Source organism: Malaclemys terrapin, chromosome 3, assembly GCF_027887155.1.
Source record: "Malaclemys terrapin pileata isolate rMalTer1 chromosome 3, rMalTer1.hap1, whole genome shotgun sequence".
Lineage (NCBI taxonomy): Eukaryota > Metazoa > Chordata > Testudines > Emydidae > Malaclemys > Malaclemys terrapin.
The window spans coordinates 75723076-75744874 of NC_071507.1; the positions used below are offsets into that span (position 1 = coordinate 75723076).

A 21799-nucleotide genomic window follows, 5' to 3' on the forward strand; every position below is an offset into this window, starting at 1 on the left:
TTGTGACCCCGAAGGGTCACAACCCCCAGTTTGAGAACCCCTACTGTATAGTAAAATGCACATATGTAAATTATTACTCTCCAAAATCTGAGATGAAGCTTATATGCTTGTAGTTTACTTTGTCTTCATATGAATGAACTGTGCAAGGCTGTTTCAAAATGACGAAGCATTGGGACCCACAAATGACTAACATTTAGGGTTGTAAGCAGGTAGTCCTCCACTAATTAGGACAAAATTGCTTTGCTGAAAGTATCAATATTTGAAATCTCAACATTATAGGGAATGAATGAGACCCATGCAAGTAAAAAGGTTATTTCATAGGTTTAAAGGTTATTTTAAAGTTTACATCACAATGCAGGGTGGATTGCTGTGACAGTAGACGTCTTCTTAATCTAGTCAGTCCCTGTAATGTTACTGGACCATTTTGTCAAGGCCAGCTGGTCCAGGATTCATGGAACTACAGAGCACCGATCAGAATATGCACAAGCTGCTGGTAAAGAAAGAAGCGATGCTAACACTTTGACAGGGTCAAGAACTGACTTCTGCAATCTCCAGAGTTGTCACCTGCTTAAATATGTTTAGAAGGTTCATATTAGATGTCAACTAACGGTCAATATTGTTCTTTAGAAAATCATAACAATGACACTATTTCATTTTAATGTATGCGAGAGAATGAGATCACAGTCCCAAAACTGAGACTACCAAATTCGATATTTAGCGGCATGTGGGCAAGTGGCCAGAATGTGTCTCCCTTAGCCTGCTTCAACGGGACCCTGGGTTCAATCCTCAAGGTGCTGCACATACTGATCCTGATCCACCAAAACACTTAAACATATGCTTAAACTTTAAGCATGTCAGTAGGCCCACTGAAGTCAATGGAATCATCACATGCTTAAAGTCTAGCTAAAGGCGAATCTGCATGGCGATCCATCTGCAAAGGGACATAGCATCCTTGGGACATGCCAGGACGATGATGATGGCATAATCATGATATGATTAAAGTTAAGTACACTCAGAAGTGCTTTGCTGGATCAGAGCCAAATTGCTCAGCCTCTTGCATGAGGGTGTGGTGAGGGTGGGGATTTGATCCATGGTGGTAAAAGTGTTTTGGGAGCCTCGAGATGAAAATTAGAACAGCAGCAGTACATGGCAGGGAGAAGAGTTACCGTTCTATGTATTGTAAAAAAAAAAAAAAAAAAAAATCTTATATTTGCACTCCTCTCCCTCAAAATATCTTACTTACTTAGATGTAGTTGCTCCTCCAATCAACAAAGGAATCTTGATCTCTAATCTCTCCATTTCCTTGGCAACAAAAATCATTTCATCCAAAGAAGGCGTGATAAGACCAGACAGGCCAATTATATCTATTACAGATTAAACAAAGATGGGTAGAAAAAAAAAAAATCTACTTAGGAAAGAAGTGTTACCTGATACAATTTTTCATCTGTAGCTAAACTTTATAATATCAGCTTTGTGCTTCAGACACCAGAGAGAAAGTGTACTGTAAAAACACAGCCATTATTAATAAAAGATAGTATTTCAGAAGAACTAGATAGTAGTTTTGACCTAACTGGGAGAGAGAAAATTTTCAGAAGAGACAAGGATTTTGGATGCCCAACCTGGGAGACCTTGGGCCTAGTACTGAGCATGTGCAGCTCCTATTGACTCCAGCTGGAGTTGGGAGGGGCCCACCAGTGGCACCTCCCAACCCACCTTGAGGCCTAAGGTGTCTTATGTTAGGCATCCAAGATGGAAAAACCAGATGCAGAAACCACTTCTTAAAATTTTGGTCAAGGTACCACAGTCTCAAAATTTAAATAAGGCTGTGATGGGGTGTGTACTGCGCACACACTCTGAAAGAGTTAATGTGGGCCTGAGAGGTAGCTATGCTACCTAGCTGCACCTGGAGTGTGGAGCAGGCTCAGTTAAAGAGGAGTCCCAGCGGAGAGGGTATAGTTTAAAGGCAGAACATTTGGAGCAGAAAGGCACTGCAAGGAGGAGAGGAAGGAACTCTCTGGGACTAGAGCGGTTGTGAGGAGAGAGCAAGGGGAGATTTGGCCCTGGGATCATCTGTCAAGAGGCCAGGAGACACATGGAACAGTCACCAGGGCGAAGCAGGCTCGAGTGGTGATCCCTGATAAAAGTGCAGAATCTGTACTTCCAGGAAGAAAGCCCTGGAAAGTGCTCAGCTGAGGAACGTAACAGAACACCAGAGAGGGATGAATGAACAAGCCCAAAGGCAGAAATTGGGTTTTCTTTTGTACTTTTACTTTGGAATTTGATTGGGGGATTCCAGGGAAAAATCCTGCAAATCCTTGGCCCTTAGAGAAGAGTGTGGGAATAAGGCCTCGTAAAAGGCTATGGCTGGAAGAAGCCCAGAGAGGTAGCAGGATTGAATTTGAATAGACAGACCTTGCCTGCTCGCTACAGGGCCCTGTGCTGGAACCCAGAGGAGCGGGAGGGCCTAGGATTCCCCTACCAGCCATTGGAGAAGGTGCAACGAGAGCAAAACATGAGGACTAGAGGGCCCAGAGTTGGGACTGAGGAGCTGATACAAGGTTTTGGACTTTGGTTTGCTGGACTTCTTGTTACCATGGAAGGGGTGGATTTAAATCATGACCTCGGCAGAGGGCTGAGTTCCAGGAAAAGAGACCACCACCAAGCCAAAGTGGCCATTGGCCGAGGGCTTTAGAGGTGACAGAACCTGCTACACCATGCCCAGACATGAGAGAACAGGCATAAGGAGTTGGATTACTATACACACAGCCCTTGGGGACCCCCATCTACCATACTGGTCCTTTCAAACCTCCCCATCTGTATTCCTGCATAGTTCCCATTCTTCAAGCCGCAACACATAATTTGATAGCAACTGGGACTTGGTCCAGACAAGTTCTTTATTGTCCTAGAAAGATGAATTCTGGTTTTAACATGCACTGGTTTACAAGTTCAGAATGGTTCTAGAGGCCAAGAGTTCTATTCCTAACTCTTTTTCTGACTTGTGACACCTTGGACAAATCACTTAACCTCTCCAAGCCTCAGTTTATCCATCTGTGAAACGGGTATAATAGGATTTACCATTTCACACGGGTATTATTTTGCCAAGTGTTTTGAAATCCCTGGATAAAAGGTGTCAAGTAAATACCAAACACAAGTAGCAATAACAATAAAAAAAGATAAGTACTTAAATTCTGACTTATCTATGCTAAAGTCTTTGCATTGCCATGCTGTTCATAAGTTTCTCAAACTTTCAAAGTATGCCTCATCAGCAATATAGTTCAAACGTGTTTAAAATCAAACAGTTGAAAAGTACAAATGAAATCTCTGTACCTGCTTTGTTTTCAATAGCAGCTCTCAATATCTTATCACACGGAGTCATAACTCCTAAATCGATAACTCTGTGAAAAGAAACGTAATGGTACAAGACTTCTTAAAGTTAACAAAAAAAAAAAAAAAAAAAACAGTTACTCACCTGTTTGTAACTGTTGTTCTTCGAGATGTGTTGCTCATATCTATTCCAGTTAGGTGTGCACGGATGTCGCAACTTTTTCCCTAGCAGCTACCTGTTGGGCCGGCTGTGGAGCCCCCTGGAGTGGCGCTGACATGGCGCTCTATACATGACCCTGCCGGCCCAACTCCCCCTTCAGTTCCTTCTTGCCAACTACTCCAACAGAAGGGAAGGTGGGGGGGAATGGAATAGATATGAGCAACACATCTCAAAGAACAACAGTTACAAAAAGGTGAGTAACCATTTTTTCTTCAAGTGCTTGCTCATATCAATTCCAGTTAGGTGACTCCCAAGCCTTACCTCGGAGGTGGGGTCAGAGTCAAGGTATTACAGACTGGAGAACTGCCCTGCCGAAGGCGGCATCATCACGTGACTGGTGAACGATGGTGTAGTGTGACTTAAAGGTGTGCACCAAACTCCATGTGGCAGCTCTGCAGATGTCTTGGAGGGGGATGTGTGTGAGGAAGGCTGCTGATGAGGCCTGAGCCCTCGTGGAGTGCGCCGTGACAATAGGCGGAGGGACCTTCGCTAAGTCATAGCAAGCACGAATACACGCTGTGATCCAGGAGGATATCTGCTGGGAGGAGACCGGCGAACCTTTCATCCGTTCCACTAGGGCGGCGAATAGTTGGGTTGTTTTTTGGAACGGCTTCATTTGGTCTACGTAGAAGGCAAACGCCCTTCTAACGTCCAGCAAATGCAGCCGCTGCTCCCGGAGGGTGGCGTGCGGTTTTGGATAGAAGACCGGTAGGAAAACATCCTGGCTGACGTGGAAGCAGATGACGACTTTTGGTAGGAAGGCCGGGTGAGGCCTGAGCTGTACCTTGTCCTTATGAAAGCTGGTATACGGGGCTCGCACGTGAGGGCCCGTAGCACCGAAACGCAACGAGCCAAATTGATGGCCACTAGGAAGGCAACCTTCCAGGAGAGGTAGAGTAGCGAGCAGGAGGCTAGCAGTTCAAAAGGAGGACCCATGAGACATGACAGAACTAAATTAAGGTTCCAGGAGGGACCGCGGGTTTCGTCGCAGGATGGATCTTTTCCAGCCCTTTTAGGAAAGGGCTCACTATAGGGTGTGCAAACACTGACTGCCCGGAAACGCCCAGGTGAAAAGTTGAGATAGCCACGAGATGAGATTGGGCATGTGAGGTAAGTGGATCGGGGACCGGATCGACAGGTCCATGAGGGTGGGGTACCAGCACTGGCGAGGCCAAGCTGGAGCCACCAGGATGACATCCACCTTGTCCCTGAGGACCTTGAAAAGCACCTTGTGGATGAGAGGAAATGGCAGGAAGGCGTACAGTAGTTGACCAGACCATGGAATCAGGAAGGCGTCTGTAATCGAGCTCTGACTGTCACCCCGGAAAGAGCAAAAGGTTGGGCACTTCCTGGTGGCTCGCATGACAAACAGGTCGATTCGGGGAAACCCACAGCTGTGGAAGATGGAGTGGATGACATCCGGCCGAACCGTTTGCTCAAGCTGTCTGCCAGTACGTTCTGAATGCCTGGAAGGTATGAGGCTTGGAGAAGGATGGAGTGGGCTAGACAAAATTCCCAAAGTAGGAGGGCTTCCTGACTGAGAGGAGACAACCTAGCTCCGCCTTGCTTGTTTATATAAAACATGGCCGTGGTATTGTCCATCAGCACTGCTATACAGTGGCCCTGCAAGGGTGACAGGCACGCAAGGTGGATTGCCCTGAGCTCCTTGATGTTGATATGTAGGGCTATCTCCTCTACTTCCCACAGGCCTTGAGTCGTCATGCTCCCGAGATGCGCTCCCCAGCCGAGCGCCAACGCATTTGTTACCAATGTGAGAATGGGCTGGGGGGAATGGAACGGTACCCCGGTGCTTACTGTATGAGGGTCCACCCACCAGTGTAGTGAATCGAGGATATGTCCGGCACGGTCAGCACCATGTTCAGACTGTCATGGCTCGGGCGATATGCAGACTCGAGCCACGCCTGCAGGGGCCTGGGTCGCAACCTGGCATGCTGCACCACATAGGTGCAGGATGCCATGTGACCCAGCAGCTTGAGGCACTGTCTCGCCGTGGTGATGGGAAAGTTGCAAAGGCCGGTGATTACCTGCGCGAGGGCTAGACGACGGGCCTCTGGGAGGAATGCTCTCGCCCAGTTTGCATCCAAGACTGCCCTGATGAACTCTATTGTTTGTGTTGGGGGCAGAACAGACTTGCTGACATTCAGAATAATGCCCAAGTGGTCAAACGTGTCTCTGACCAATTGTACTTGCGATTCTACCTGCTGGTGAGATCAACCTCGTATGAGCCTGTCGTCTAGGTACAAGTAGACATGCACATGATGGTGACGAAGGAAGGCTGCCACGACTGCCATGCATTTGGTGAAGATGCGGGGGGCTGTGCACAGGCCGAACGGGAGAGCATGAACTGATAATGCGTCTTGTTTACTATGAAACGGAGAAAACGTCTGAGAGACGGGTTGATTGAAACGTGAAAATAAGCGTCCTTCATATTGAGGGCGGCATACCAGTCTCCCAAATCCAGGGATGGAATGATCGTGCACAACGAGACCATGCAGAACTTTGAGTTGACGATATGTTTGTTGAGTTCCTTTAGGTCCAGAATGGGTCATAGACCTCCCTTTGCCTTGGGAACGAGGAAGTAGCGTGAGTAGAACTCCTTGCCCCTGAAATCCCGAGGTACCTTCTCCATAGCTCCTAGGGCGAGGAGGGACTGGACCTCCTGAATAAGGAGTTGCTTGTGAGGGGGTCCCTGAAGAGGGACGGGCAAGGGGGGAGGGCGGGTGGGGAGAAGCAGAAATGGATAGAATAGCCCGCCTCTACCGTGCAGAGGACCCACCGGTCCCATGCATGGTAGAAGCGGGATAGACGGTTCAAAAAGGGAGGATAACTGGCCGGGGTATGGACTGGTAATCCGTCCTCATTTGCATCTTCAAAATGGGTGCTTAGGACTTGGAGGAGCTTTAGACTGTCCCTGGCCCTGCCCAGAGGGAGGACACGATGGTCTGCGCCTGGTGTATCTATTTCTCCTGCGGGAGAAGTCCTGCCTGGGTCTAGTGTGCATGCTGAGAGACTTGATTGTGTTTCTTGAATCTTTCAAGCTATGCAACCTAGAGTTGGTCTGTTCAGCGAAGAGCCCCTGACCGTCGAACAGGAGGTCTTGAATAGTTTGTTGAACTTCCGGCGGAAGACCCGAGGACTAAAGCCAGGTGTTACACCACATGGGAACGCTGGATGCCAGTGTACGTGTCGCCACATCCACGGCATCTAGGGAGCCTTGAAGGGCAGCTCGGGCCACTAGTCTGACCTCCTCAGCAATGGCTCCCAGCTTCTGCTGAGAATCAGATGGGAGGAGCTCCTTAAACTTTTGGATAGCAGACCAGGAGTTGACTGTATCTGCTAAGGATTGCGAGCTGATTAGCAATCTGTAGGGAGAAGCCACCAGTAGAATAAACTTTCCTCCCAAAGAGATCCAGACGTTTCGCGTGCCTTTATTTAGGGGCAGGCCCTTGCTGACCCTGCCTTTCCTTTTCATTTTCCGCATCCAGCACCAGGGAGCATGGGGAGGGATGGGTAAAAAGGTATTCATACCCCTTAGTGGGGACAAAGTACTTTCTTTCGGCCCCTTTGGCCGTGAGAGGAATTGAGGCCAGACTTTGCCAGATTGTTTTGGCATTCGACTGGATAGTATTTATAACGGGCAGTGCCACCCTAGAGGGCCCTTCTGGTGTCAGAATGTTTGCCATTGGGTCCTCCTCTTCTACGACTTCCTCCACCTGGCGGTTCATATTTAATGCCACTCGCCGCAGGAGTTCCTGTAAGACCCGATAGTCCATGGGTGGAGGGCCAGATGTAGATGTACCCGCCACCGCCTCATCAGGAGAGGACGAGGCGACCGGCAAGATTGGGTCCGAAACCACTTCTTGGTCCACTGGATCTGGTTCCTCCCAGGCACCGGGTGTAGCCTCCACCGAGGATGGGGCTGGGTCCCACGATTGAGTGGGGTCCAGAGGACGACGACTGATGGTTGCCTCGGGAATATGTGACCCAGAGCGTGAAGGTGGTGGGATGCCTGAAGGACCGCCCTGGGGTTGGTGGTACGCCCAGAGGGTCCAGAACTGCCAGTAGGGTGCTGAGGTGTCCCGTTCGATACTGCCCGGGCCTGATCGGCATACCTCTGATGTCCTACCTGACCTGAGGGAGGGTGACTGGGAGCGGGACGGCCAAAGAGGGGCAGTGCGCTGTGCCAGGGGGATTTCCGCGTCCCCCAAAGAGCGGGATGGGTGTCGTACTGGGTGGTGACCAGCAGTGCCATTGTGGGGAATGGTACCAGGAGGTCGACCGGTGCCGAGAGGCTGGGCCTCGCCTCAGTGGAGATCAGCCACAGGAGTGTGACCGTGAACAGTGCCGTGTTGGGGAATGGTGCCACAATGGAGAGCGGTGCCACAATGGAGAGCGGTGCCATGTCTGATAGCGGTGGTGGTGTGGAGAGGTACAGTGCTGCAATGGGGACCGGTGCTACTGTGCGGAGCTGTGCCGGTTTGAGCGGTGCCGCAAGGTCTCAGACCTTGACCTGGACCTCGAGTGGGACCACGACCTGCTAGCTGATGACCACCTTGAGTGGGAGCAGCTCCGAGGATCAGGATTGCGAGACCAGTGCTGCGAGTCAGACTGGCGCAGAGCATGGGTGCGGTGCCAGGACTCAGAGCGGCACGGTGGTGCTGGTCTGGGAGGAGACGGCCCAAAGAACACCAGTTTGCCTCTTGACGGTGCCGCGGCTCAAGCTGGTATAGGCCTCGAGACCGGGGACTTGAGCGCCATCATCTCAATGAGGCCTCTGGTGGCCTCAAAGGTGTCAGGCGTGGAGGGCAGTGTGACCTCCTCCACCTGCAACTGCGGGGAGTCCGGCGGTGTGGGGCTCCCCTGGGGAGCGGGGGCCTGTGCGGGACAAGGCCTACTGGAAAGCGTGTCGACCTTATATCCCTGGTCCACACCATGCCCTGCCAGGGGTGCAACTGCCACTTCAGGCCTTTGTGGAGGCTTCTCTGTGGCCTGCTTCTTACGGGTGGCCGGGGAGTGGGAATGGTACCGGGGAGAGTACTTCTGGGCCATGGGATATAGCTGGCCCCTAGAAGGGCGTGCCAAGTCCCTTTTCTGCTCCGTAGCTGGCACCACCAGGGGGGCGCTCCGCACCGAAGCGCTCGGGGATGGTTCTTGAGGCAGACGAAGGGCAGACTCCATGAGGAGTTGTTTAAGTCTAATGTCTCTTTCCTTTCTAGTGTGAGGTTTAAATGCTTCGCAAATCCTGCACTTATCTGCTTGATGGGCCTCTCCCAGACACCGTAGGCAGGAGTCGTGGGGGTCGCCCATGGGCATGGGCTTGCTGCAGGAACTGCAAGGTTTGAAGCCCTGAGACGGCATGCTCCGTAGGGCACTCGTTGAAGGGGAAACCCCTTCAAGAGATAACAACTATATTTAACACTATACTTAACACTAAAGATAACAAACAATAGGGTAACTATACACAGTAGATAAGTAGAGCAGCTAGGGAGAAGTGGAGCACTTGCGGGCAAGAGACCACTGTTCCAACAACAGTCACTGGTGGTAAGAAGGAACTGAAGGGGGGCGGGATGTCAGGCCAGCAGGGTCATATATAGAGCGCCATATTGGCACCACTCCGGGGGCTCCACAGCCGGCCCGACAGGTAGCTGCTAGGGAAAAAGTTCCGACATCCGTGCACGCAGCGTGCACGCACCTAACTGGAATTGATATGAGCAAGCACTTGAAGAAGAACAGAGCATTTTTGAATGAAGGTCAAAACACTTCATTATAAACCACTGGCCCAGTACTGCAGCATTCTATCATAGAGGAAGAAAACAGAAATCTGAAGGCAAAGGGATGGATCCATTTTTGCAGGTTTATTATTTTTGGAAATACTTGTGACCCTGGAGGACTTTCAGCTTCTGAAGGGATTTCAGATGATAAAGTATCAGGGAGAGGAGGGGACTAAGAAACTGCACAGTACGACTTTTTAAAAAATGTGCATGGTATTTTTATTTATGTATTAACCAGGGATGGAGAGGAAACAGATATGAATAAAACTAAACACAAGTAGTATGGAAAGCAGTGATGTTTTCATATAACAATTTTGGTGGCTAATAGATGTATTTTAAACTATGATTTTGACAGTATTTAACTTCACTCGTTCTTCCATTTTTCTGTTCAATTTTGTTGAAATTTTGTTCAAATACTAATGTGGTGAAGGCTTTTAAAAAGTACTAAGTAATAAGTTACTGATGGTAAAACATTAAGGTGGTAAATTTTAAGTGGGAAGGGGGCACGAAGAGAGGCACAGAATAAAACACAAATACAAAAAACTAACATCAGGGCTCAAAAAATCCACTTCCTTTGGGCAATTGAGGCAACTTGTACCACAAACGTATGTAGAACTTATGCTTTCCTTTACAAGAAAACTAACTTTCTATTTCTTATGATTGTGCAAATAACTTTCCAAACACTCTTACAGTGAACCAATACAGTGTCACCTTTCTAAATCTGCACAGGTAGCTCAAGTACCTCTGCTACTGCTCATAACTGTGCAAAGCAGCAGTGGAGCAAAGCTGACAAGCTTCTGGTCAGTTCCACAAGCTGCTATTCGCAACCATGTGGGCAGCAGCGAAACCAACAAGAATCATGTCAGTTCCATGCTGCTCTGGCAGACAATGGAGTTCTTCATGGGGAAAAGAAGCCAAACAAAGGGTCAGGGAGGAGCCAAGTATCCAAGTACTCTGCTTGCTCCTAACCTCCACACCCTTTGCAACAGCCAAGATGTTCTGGATAAGGGACAACAACAAAAAAGTTTCATCTTCTTTCCAGCAGCTAGAAAAGGGAAGAACTTCAGATTTATAAGATGCCTATTAGCCAGAGGCTGATATAAAATAGAGGCCCCAAGCGGGATCCTGGGACAGTACCGTGGCTTAAACCCTCACTTTTCCCTCTTCCCTGCAGCTGATGGCAGGAAGCTGGATTTTTCATGTGGGTAATTCCCCTGGATTTTGATGGTGGGGCCTCAGTACTTAGGTGAGCCTCTCAGCTTAAATTAAAAAAAAAAAAAAATTAAAAACATTCACAAAATCTTTCAAGTTTCAAGGGCTTGTGGCTCTGAAGAAAAGTTGAAAAAAAAGGACCTTAAAGGTTCAAAAGCAAGATGGCACATAAAAGTAACCCAACGTTTATTTTTCTTCTAAAATCTTGTGGGTTTAGTTGTTGTTGTTTTTAACTCATAGGACTAGCAATCCTGCCCCTTGCTTTTTGCCCTACTCTAGTTTCTTCTAACACAACAAATTTTAGTATTAAATATTTAATTGTAATTTAGAAAAGAATATTATACTGTAAAGAAAACAAGGACATAAACGGCTAAGCTCATTACCTGAAATTGTTGCAGCCTAGTACCACTCCCACGATATTCTTGCCAATATCATGTACGTCACCTTTTACAGTAGCTAGCACTATTGTGCCATGGTAAGGGTCCTGCAAGATGAACAAACATCTCAGTATTTATAACTGTGAGGAAGGCTCGATTTGTTTGTATAGCACCTAGCATAATGGGGTCCTAGTCCACGAGTGGGGCTCCTAGGTGCTACTGCTACACTAATCAATATTAATGACAATTATTAACTGAAAAGTAACTGATTTCTGAGACTGATTTAACTGGTCAACTGTTTTAGAGCTGAACCCTATTTCGTTAGTGTTACATAGACTTGAACTTGTGTAGTACCTCTGCTCTAAAACAATAACAACTGCACTAATATTATAGTTTAATTAGATAAAATAATTAGAACAACGGAGCATGACTGCTCAGAACCAAGTGCATGTTTGGGCCTCGAGGACAATTTTGATCTATTTTGAGTGTTGTATTGAACGGGAAGTGAATTATGGATGGAAAGGGATTGAGGAGTAAAGTTTCACACACACCAAAAGAGTTAGAATCTTCTACAAATCAATAATAACGGTCCAGACTCTCTAGTCCAATCTGGCTATTTTATATGACACAAACTACACAAATTGGCCAGATTCTGGACATCAATGGCCAGCAGAGAATTCCCCTTGATGATCAGAACCTACCAAGGGCGTAAATCTGGACCAAGGAGCTCCTGCACCAGATGCACCCCCAATGCTGGCACAGAGGGCACTGCCAGTGGTGTGGCAAAAGCAGAGCTCCCCTATAGTGATTCTCCCTCAAGAACCTTATGTCAGTGACATACCTTAGAGCAGTCCATAGGCTGCTATGATCCCATGTCTGGGCTGGTGCAGGACAGGGAGCTGTCATAGGCTCCATGATGGCTCCCCCCTTCCCTGCATCAAGCAGAGCCCAGGCAGAGGGGAGAATGTTGATTAAAATATAACTAGAAATATACATTTTGAGTATCTTATCTCCTATATAGATCCAGGAACAGACACCAGATCTCCTTCTTGGGGACCCCGGTGCCTTTTCTGGGCCTGCTAGAACATTTCCCATTATGCATCTCCACAAATTTCAGTGTGCCTACTAATGAAGCGTTCTTTCAGCAATCATTGCTGCTCTCAGTAATAAGTCTTTTTGTGAGGTGCTTGCATCTCTGATCACTTGCAAATCCTTGGCTCCTCAGGGATATTGCTGTTTACTGAAATGGCTAATCTCCTAATATCTTAACAATACTTCTCTTTTAGGAGAGGGGGCACTTGACAACACCACACCTAATGATGGTTCGCTAGGAAACATCTTTGAGGAACTACAGTGATGAATTTTGCAGAGCGTATACTGTTGGAATACATTAAAATAAATTTTAAAATCTATTTAATCAAGGGAGGAGGAACTATATAAAAGTATGATGACCTAGTAACCACAACAGACTTAACCAGAGATGAAAGCTCTAAGGAAATAATGAAATTAAGGGGAAAGAAAAAAAATAAAATCTATACTAGACAAGTACTTTATTTTAGATGTATTCTATTTAAACATGGCCATTTCAATTGCTGTAAATAAGGTGGAGGGCTCAAATTGCTCTTTTTGTTCTGCTACTGGCTGTGGTTGCAGACAGGGCCGGTGCAACCACTAGGAGAACTAGGTGGCGGCCTCAGGCACCAAGTGGTTGACGGCGCCAAAAAGCGCGCTCAGGGGATGCGTGGAGTGGAGGTGAGCTGGGGCAGGGGAGCGCGGGGAGGGCTGCCCGCAGCAAGTAACGGGGGGAGGGCGTGCAGGGGAACCGCTTCTCGCCCCAGCTCACTTCCGCTCCGCCTTCTCCCCGAGCCGCCCCCGCTCTAATTCTCCTCCCCTCCCAGGCTTGACGTGCCAAACAGCTGATTGGCGCCACAAGCCTGGGAGGCGGGAGAACTGGAGCAGCGCCAGCGTGCTCAGGGGAGAAGGCGGAGCGGAGGTGAGCTGGGTTGGGGAGCTGCCCCAGGGGGGTGCCGGAGGGCGGACCGGGGAGCTGCCGTGTGGGGGCTCCCCGGGTGGAGGGGGGATGGGGAGCTGCGGCAGGGGGACGCCCCGGGCAGAGGGGGGTGGCACCACAGGGCGGGGAGCTGCTGCGGGGGGGCTCCCCAGCTCTTCCTCATGGCTTCACCCCAACCCCTCCTCTTCCCACCCCTGGTCCGCCCCACCCCCACTCCCCTGAAGATTGCAGCCAGGCCTGACTCTGCACTCACCACATAGTAAGTGGAGCGATCCGGCCCCAGCCTGCTCCGCTCCACTAGCTCCCAGGCTTGGGGGGAGGGGGGAACCGCCCCCCTGCACTCGCCGGCAGCGTGGCTGAGAGCCAGGGGAGCGGAGCAGGCACGGGCCGGGTCACTCCACTTCCCACAGGAAGTGGCCAGCCCCCCCCCTGTGGAGGCCTGGGGCGGGGCCCCACACAGCCCTCCCGCAGAGGCCTGGGGCCCCACAGTCCACCCGTGGAGGGACTGCGGAGGGCACCAAAATAGCTAGGGTGGCCCTGGCTCCCCGGGCCAGAGGGGGGGCGCAAGGTGGAAGTTTCGCCTAGGGCATGAAATAGCCTTGCACCAGCCCTGGTTGCAGACCTTCTGTCCTCTCATGCAATAGGTAGGGCTTCACCATCCCTGCAGCTCAGTGACTGAAACGGTCCTGGAAGTAACCATGAAAAAGTGAAAAGTCTGTCAAGTGTGCAAAGGTGCTTTCAGATGGAGGCTGCAAGGCATTCTCCTCCTGCTCAACAGCTATCTCCAGGAGCAATATTTCCAGGGGAAGGCTCTATAACCCTCATCCAGCAGAAGCTGCAGGAGGGTCTGCTCATCCTTTTCCCACCTTCCCCATCAGAGCAGCAATCTACATACAGTCAGCTCCTGCTTATTTTTAAAATCCCTCAAACTCTGTCTGCCTCCCTTTGGTGACATAACAGAGTTCACCACATGCCACAGAGGCCTCAAAGCTCACGTGGTGCCCAATCCAAGACCCCTTGAAATCAGGATCAGATACAGGCAGTCTCCCTAAAGAGGAATACTAGAGTGCACACAACTTAAAATAGACAGGAGCTGGCTCGGAACAGAGAGCAGCAGAAGCAAAGAATATGTTGCTGCTGGGAATGGAGGGGAAGGGAAGAAAAGTCTGCAAAATCATTCTCCGTCAGAAGAGAGAAAAATCCATAAGAGATGGCTAAGGGAGGAGAAAGAGAAAAGACACGTTCTCTCTCTCCCATTAGATTATACAGAATTTTTCTATTCAAGTTCTTCTTTTCAGCATTTTAAAAAAATATTTAACCATTATTTCATGAAAGGCATAACCATGTAAAGAATCAATAGCAAATGGAAAATAAATTCTATATCAAGAGGCCTTGATGTCTGCAGCACAAAACTATAAATCCATTGAAAAGTATTCATCTAAGGAAAAGCCCAAGAAAACTTACAAATTTTAGATTTACCATTTTTCTGTGTTTCTCCCTTATTTTTTTAAATTCTTTTACAATATGCGGCTACAGAAGTTTCCATTTGCCACAATATCTGCTGCTGACAAACTGCAGAAAACAGATCTTGCTGCAGAATTTAGATATGACATCACATCCAGGGTCCTGATAATTGCTAAGGCCATATGGGATTTGTCAGTTTCAGTTTACCAGTTTACAAACTTTGAGTTCAAACTAAAAAAATATACGACATTTCAGACCCAACCACAGACGTTCTGGTGTTTGGCTTCAGGTCACAGCCATGCAGAGCCTGAGCGTGCCATGTGATTTGCACTCCTAGCCCTAATTCATACAAGATCCACTTGGAACCAGGCCTAGGTTCACACACCTCGGTGTGCCTGGCTCAGATTTCAGGTTTTTAAAATCAAACAACTCATACAGATCAATAACCCAGCTTCAGTGACTTCAGTGAAAGCTAGTTTTAAAGAGTTACAGCACAAGGGAGCACAACTTGCCTCTTCTTCAATGCTGCCGGATTTAGCTCTCTTTTCCTCTCTTTCCTTTTCCATGTAGGGAATGAGGTGGCCAACTGCCTTCTTCATAACTCGAGCAGACTTTATCACCTGAATTGACAAATGGAGGAAAAGTGTGTCAGACACAGAGAAATTACAGCCCTTCAAACAGCCTGTTTTTCTAACCAGTCACAGAAAACCTGCAAACCAAAATACACATTTGCAAACACAGATCCCAATCTTGCAGTGAGCTCCATGCTGTCCAACCCCTGCTCCATGTGGAGCCCCACTGACTTCAATGGGGATGTGCCTGCATGGAGCTCACTGTAGGAGCAGGGCTGTGGGGCCCAATCCTGACAGGTGCTTAGTAACCACCAAACATAAATAGGTCAATGTGAGTTCAAGGCGCTCAGCTCTTTTCAGGATCAGGCCCTTAAGTAAAGTTCACTAAAGATGAAATTACAATGCAATGGTCAAAGAGGTGCCCACCAAGCAGCACGGAAAAAAAGGTTTGGAAAAAAGACAGGGAATTGAAAAGAAAGGGAAGAAACAAAACAGAAAACCCAACAAAACCCCACCTACAAAGAAGGGTCATGTGCAATGAAAGAACAAAAAACAACAACATCTTCATAGCTACACCTACGTTTTTAGAATTCAAACATTCCACTTCCTTTGGAAAGGGAAGCTGGAATAGAACCATTTATGGACACCTATTATAAGCAACAACTGGAGAGATGATAGAGAGGAAATACAAGAGACAGGGGTTATTCCCTTCTTTACCTGAGGCAGAAACATCTTTCCAGCACCGAAAAGATCGCCAACAACTTTCATGCCATTCATCAGGGGCCCTTCAATTATGTTCAGAGATCTGGGATATTTATCCTGGTTTAATCTTGCCTCTTCTGTGTCCTCAATGATGTATTTTTCAATGCCCTGAAAATTTTTTACAAAATTTTTATTTTATATATAAAATAAATATACACACACACACATATATATATAAGCATACACACACATACAGTGTGTGTGTATATATGTGTGTGTGTTCTCCCCAAAAATTTCAGAGTCCTTTAAAAATACACAAATAAATAAATAAATAAAATCACAAAAAGCAAAAACTGATCAACTTTAGACTGCTTATCTTCAAGAATGCGTCATAACTATCTTTCAATTACGTTTTCTTGGACAGCCTTGCTCTCATTAAAATATGCATAAGATACTCCTGAAGGAATTCTGCACCAAAAATGTTGAAGATTATGTGCACAATATTTTAAAAATTCTACAAATTTTATTTGTCAATAAATAAATGTGGCTCCAGAATGTCAGTGGGGAGCACAGGCCACTGACTGCACTGAAGCCCCTACCTCCCCCAGTACAGGGACTCAGTAGTGAGGCTGTGCCTGACCTAGTGCAAGGACTGGGCCTGCCCCAGAAACACCCTGGGGCCCTACCACTCTGTGCCAGGTGTACCAGGTATGGTCAGGCAGGCTCAGCCCAGCAGAATCCAAGTGTGGAGGGGCTTAGTGTGTGGAGATCCAGGTGTGGTGTGAGACGTTTCTGTGTGGGGCAGTCTGAGGGAGGGCATCTCAGTGGGAGATCTGGATGCACAGGGGCTCGTTGCGGGGTTCCGGGTGCAGGGGCAATGGGACTCGGGAGGAGGGGGTGGCAGCAGTGGCATGTAAACCCATGTGCCCCTCCATGCCTCACCTCTGTTTGGAGGGGATCACCCCACCCCCACCTTCCCTACAGTTTTCTGCAGGGAAACACAGGAATTCTGTGCGCGTGGGGGGGGGGGGGGGCGGGGGGGGGGGGGCGGCGGCGGCAGTGGAGAGAGAAATTTGCGTTTTCTGTGGGCGTGCAGTCACTCAGAATCCCCTCAGGAGTAATAAGAACAGCCATATTGGGTCAGACCAAAGGTCCATCTAGCCCAGTATTCCATCTTCTGATAGTGGCCAGTGCCAGATGCTTCAGTGGGAATGAACAGAACAGAGCAATTTATTGAGTGATCCATCCCGTCATCCAGTCAAAGTTTCTGGCACGCCAAGATTTAGGGATACCCAGAGCACAGGGTGGTGTCACTGACCACCTTGGCTAATAGCCACTGATAGACCTATCCTCCATGAACTTATCTAATTTTTTTAACCCAGTTATACTTTTGACCTTCACAACATACCCAAGCAATGAGTTCCACATTTGACTGTGCATGGTATGAAATACTTCCTTGTATGTGTTTTAAATCTGCTGCCTATGGGAGACCCCTAGATTTTGTGTTATGTGAAGGGGTAAATAACACTTCCTTATTCACTTTCTCTGTGCAATTCGCTATTCTTTATTTACTACCCAATTAGTAAACTGTCTACAAGCATGTATCCAAACACTGACTAATCATGAAGTTACATAATTACATTGTGCGCTAATTCCCAACATATACAGATCTTTTTTAAAGCGTTTCAATGGAAATCAGTTTATGATTACATGAATCCTGCTCTTCATCACATTTGCAACCCAAATATACCAGCATCCTGTTAATGAAAAGTGAAATGGATTAGAAACAGAACATTAGATGTGAAGCTGACCAGTCAATCTCCATTCACCTAGCTCAGTAAAATGCAAGTCAGAGAGTCTAAGCAGTGAAAACGAAATATGACTATATTCTTTGTTTGAAATTACTTGTGTTATTAGTAACATAGGCAAGAAAGATTATGAATTTTAAGCCAACAGTGGCCTTCTTAAGGACTATATCACACTCTTGGTAACAGCAGGTGGTCCACAGGTATGATCCATGCATACTGTGCACTTTGACTAGGTAAGGTAACTTTATATAAATTCACCTTGACAAGTGAGTATTCCAGCCTTTCCTCCACGGGGCTATCCCGCCATTCATCAGTCTGTACCATTTTCTTTCCTCCTTGGGCATGAGTCTAAAATGGATTGAGAGAGAATTGGAGTCAGTGGAAATTTGACTGGGTAAAGGACACAGTCATAAGCTCAGAATCTGGTCTTTTATTTTTCTAGGAATCAGAATTAAAAACTTCACACACGTCCCACACTAACGTTTTTAGACCTTCTAAAGTAGTACTGTTTATACAAGTATACAAAGCACTATGTGTCTTATGCTCTACTGACAAATAAAACTGACACTCCTGAGGAGCATATGTTGTAATAAAGATGTAGACAAAGAAAAGAAAGACTTCTAACAACACTACCACTATTAAGACATGCTGAAAATACTCATCTTTAGGTTTCTACTTAGGAATGTAATTTAAATTGATCCCAGGCCAGCCCAGTGCACAATTCATTTTAAAATCCTAAATAATTAATTTGGCATTAGTTCAGTTCTGCTCGAGTAGAGTTTATGTTATGCCACATTCCAGATGACTTTTGAATTAAAAGGCATTCAGAACTATTTCATGTTGGGAAGTTTCATCAGAACAAAATAGCCAACATACACTTTCTTTCTCTCATTTCAGGCTTTAGTCCCATAGCAGGATTTGTTCTTAAGTACACAAATATCCACCAGAAAGGTGCATGGTTGAGGAAACAGACCATTACATCCATCAGTGCACTTGGTTCAAGTCAGTTTGCTTTCTGCAAACTGTTCCTGTGGTGCATTTTGAAAGCGAAAAATTTCCCTAAACACTCCCACATTTCATTGACTTCTGATCATCTCATCCCATTGCTTTGAATGTTTATTAGCAGCCTTTTAAAGGTAGGACCATGTATTTGTATTGAGCTCAACTGACTTTCTGCAGACTTACCAAGCCTTATACCTCTTATCCCATAAGCCTTCTAATCTTATTCTACCCTGCTCATGAAATGGCCCTCACAACCTTTTGGATGATCCACAGAGGAAACTAGATTGGCTCCAGCTGACTTTATTCTTTCTGTAGATGAGAGATCCAAAGTGCTCTCCTTAATGCCTTGTCTATACCGGAAACTTGGAAGCATTTTTCTGCACCAGTGTTACCTACAGTGGTAGCTGTAATGTAGACAGCATGCAGGTGTTCTCTTATCAGCATGCAGATAGCAGAGTAGCTGGGTCAAAAACAAAGATAACCGAGAGGCCACATGAGGATGGCAAATCTATATGGATAAAAAGGTGCTTGAGGGAAGTGAGACTCCAATTTGCAGAGGGATGAAATAGAGAAGAGAATGTTTAAATAACCAGTGGCAAGTATAAGTCAGAATAAGAGGAGACTAGGAAAGGGGAAATCACATGTTGCTGTAGGTAAGATCCAGGATACAGGCAACAATGATTATAGATTGGAGAAGGCTATCGGAGTCAAGCAGAGAGAGGATGAGTAGGTCATGGAGGCCATCACTCACCCTGAAATCCCCAGAAAAGAGAAACTTGGCAGAAGAGACATTAACAAGAAGTAGTCAAATAGAAGAGGGAGGAAAGGGTGGGTAAGACTTTTGAAAGGGAAGTGGTAAACTAGAGAGTTTAAACAGTAAAAAGAGAAATGGGGGTGGACGGATGAAAAAGGAGCAAAAAAGTAATAACCATGTGCTGGGCCTCTGGCCATGCATTTCAGTAATGGGATCAATTTTACCCACAATTACATAGCATGTAATTAATGTATAGAATTTGCTGCTGCAGGGGAATGGGGGAAACACACTATGAATGGATTTTTATAGTAGGATAATTCTGGACACTAAGGATGGAAAGCCGTCTTCACTGAAGGCAATGGCAACATTCCCACTGACTTTGACGGGGCCAAGATTTCACCCTAAGAATATTGCAGCTATGTAAGGGATGAATGAATTTCATGTTTCAAGCACAACCTGATCCCCCAGGGGAGGTGGGACTGACAGAAGAAATCTCCACACACCCCTCAGGTGTGCAGCACTGGGCGACTGGCAAGGTGCATTGCTAATGGCAGGGGGAAGGTGGAGGGAATGAGGCTGTTAAGATTTACCGGAAGAAAGAGCCCATCTGCTTTACCCAACCATGTTACTGCTTTTCATGCTCCATTTGCATTCAAAGTCTGCCTCTTGCAGAAACACTACTTATGTGGTCCCTCTTGAGGGCTGTTGAATAGGATTGATTGGGCTATTAATTCCCTTTAACATTAAGGGACACCACCATAAATTAAGACATTTAGCCTACTTGACAGAGATATTTCTGGTTTAAAATAACCCCTTTTGGTTCTTCCACCACCACCACTTCAGGCTAAATTTACAAAGGTATTTAGATGCCTAACTCACGTACGTGCTTAGTGAGATTTTCCAAAGCATCTATCTGAATTTTTAGGTTTCAGAATATCTTTGTTAACCTGGCCCTTAAACTATTTTACTTTTCACTCCCTTTGGTTCTTCTATCTCATTGTAAGGCTCTAGTTGGGTTTTTTTCTCCCTGCAACAGCAGATACTGTAAATATCCCAAGTTTATCATCACATTCAGGAAAGATATCTTGTAAATCCACTGGTATTAAAAGAATAAGAGCATTGTACAAAACAACCTTAGTAATGGTATTCATTCTTACATAAAGTGTGTGGTATGAGGATGAGGGACGACAGGGATAGAAAAGTTTTCCTGTTATTGATTTTAAATTTACTGCTCTTGTTCTTATGCAGGCATGGACACAGTTGTGTCCTACAGGCCAAACACAATCCATGCATTTCAGTAATATAGCCTATAGTCCTCCTCATCTTTAATAAGGGGTGTGGCCTGCAGTCATTAGAAATAGCTCTTCAATCTGGTTTAGGATTATTCTATAATGTGCCCTAGTAACTAACTTGGAAATCGACAGGAGGGTTGACACTGGTTTCAATGGGACCAGGATTTCACCTTAAGTCTATAGGGTTGTTACTTTGGCACCTTTCATATTCCTTTAGATAGGTACTTATATGGTCCCTATCACCACAGTCTCTCACAAATGCATCGATTCACATAACACCCCTGTGGGGTAGGATAGTTTTAGCCCCGTTTTACAGATGGGGAGATGAGAAAGAGGAAGATTAAATGACGTACCCAAGAACACCCAGAAAGCCTGGCACAGCTGGCAACTGAATGCAAATTTGAGTCCCACTAGAGTGCCTTTACCACCGGATCACCTTTCAGGCACACACAAAATGCTCTCTGTCCTCCAAAAAGACACGTAGGGGCTGGAGTTGCAAAAGAAAGAGCCCTCTTCACCTCCCGGAATGATCCTAGCCCCTAGTGCAATATAAAATTCTGCTCTAGAGGCAAAATAGTCTCAACAGAAGGTACCTTTGCCACAAGCTCTCCTTAGGAGTCAGAAGGACTCTGATTTGGTAGCAAACCTTCAGGGCATGATGTAAAGTGTATTTGGTTCAGTTTTTTTCCATTTGCTTTTAATAACTGAGCTGCTTACACCAACTGTGTCAGCTTCTACTACTCACTGTCAGAGGCAACATAAATGTGTGTTTTAATCTTACCGGGTGTGTCAACACTTAGATGCAACAGCCTAGGTTCTGTACAAAAGGTTAATAAAGACATAAGAACATAAGAATGACCGTACCAGGTCAGACCAAAGGTCCATCTAGCCCAGTATCCTGTCTACTGACAGTGGCCAATGCCAGGTGCCCCAGAGGGAGTGGACCTAACAGGCAATGATCAAGTGATCTCTCTCCTGTCATCCATCTCCATCCTCTGACAAACAGAGGCTAGGGACACCATTCCTTACCCAACACTGAAAGTTACCTGGGCGTAATGTAAAAGCTTCTCTGTTGCATCTGGGTCTTTATTCCAGATCAGATTCTCACACAGCTGTAGAAGTTCCTTGTGAATATCATCATAAACTGGAAGATTCCCTGCATTCACTATCCCCATGTCCATGCCATACTAAGAGTACAGAAAAAGATCATCAGCAATACCCATAAAACTTCCCACCATATATCTGTGAAGCACAAATAATGTAGTCGGA

At 46.6% G+C, this 21799-nt stretch overlaps 1 protein-coding gene across 2 annotated transcripts in view; it reads right to left on the reverse strand.

Annotated features, from left to right (window-relative positions):
- Window positions 1-21799, reverse strand: part of MTR (5-methyltetrahydrofolate-homocysteine methyltransferase) — an 81478-nt gene that overhangs the window by 22945 nt on the left and 36734 nt on the right. For both annotated transcript variants that reach the window (XM_054022591.1, XM_054022590.1), the window contains exons 18-24: window positions 21577-21717; window positions 17741-17830; window positions 15690-15842; window positions 14913-15020; window positions 10932-11032; window positions 3328-3395; window positions 1244-1364 (exon numbers count right to left, since the gene is read on the reverse strand). In XM_054022591.1, the coding sequence (XP_053878566.1) occupies window positions 1244-1364; window positions 3328-3395; window positions 10932-11032; window positions 14913-15020; window positions 15690-15842; window positions 17741-17830; window positions 21577-21717 (782 nt within the window). The remainder of the gene's footprint in view (window positions 1-1243; window positions 1365-3327; window positions 3396-10931; window positions 11033-14912; window positions 15021-15689; window positions 15843-17740; window positions 17831-21576; window positions 21718-21799) is intronic.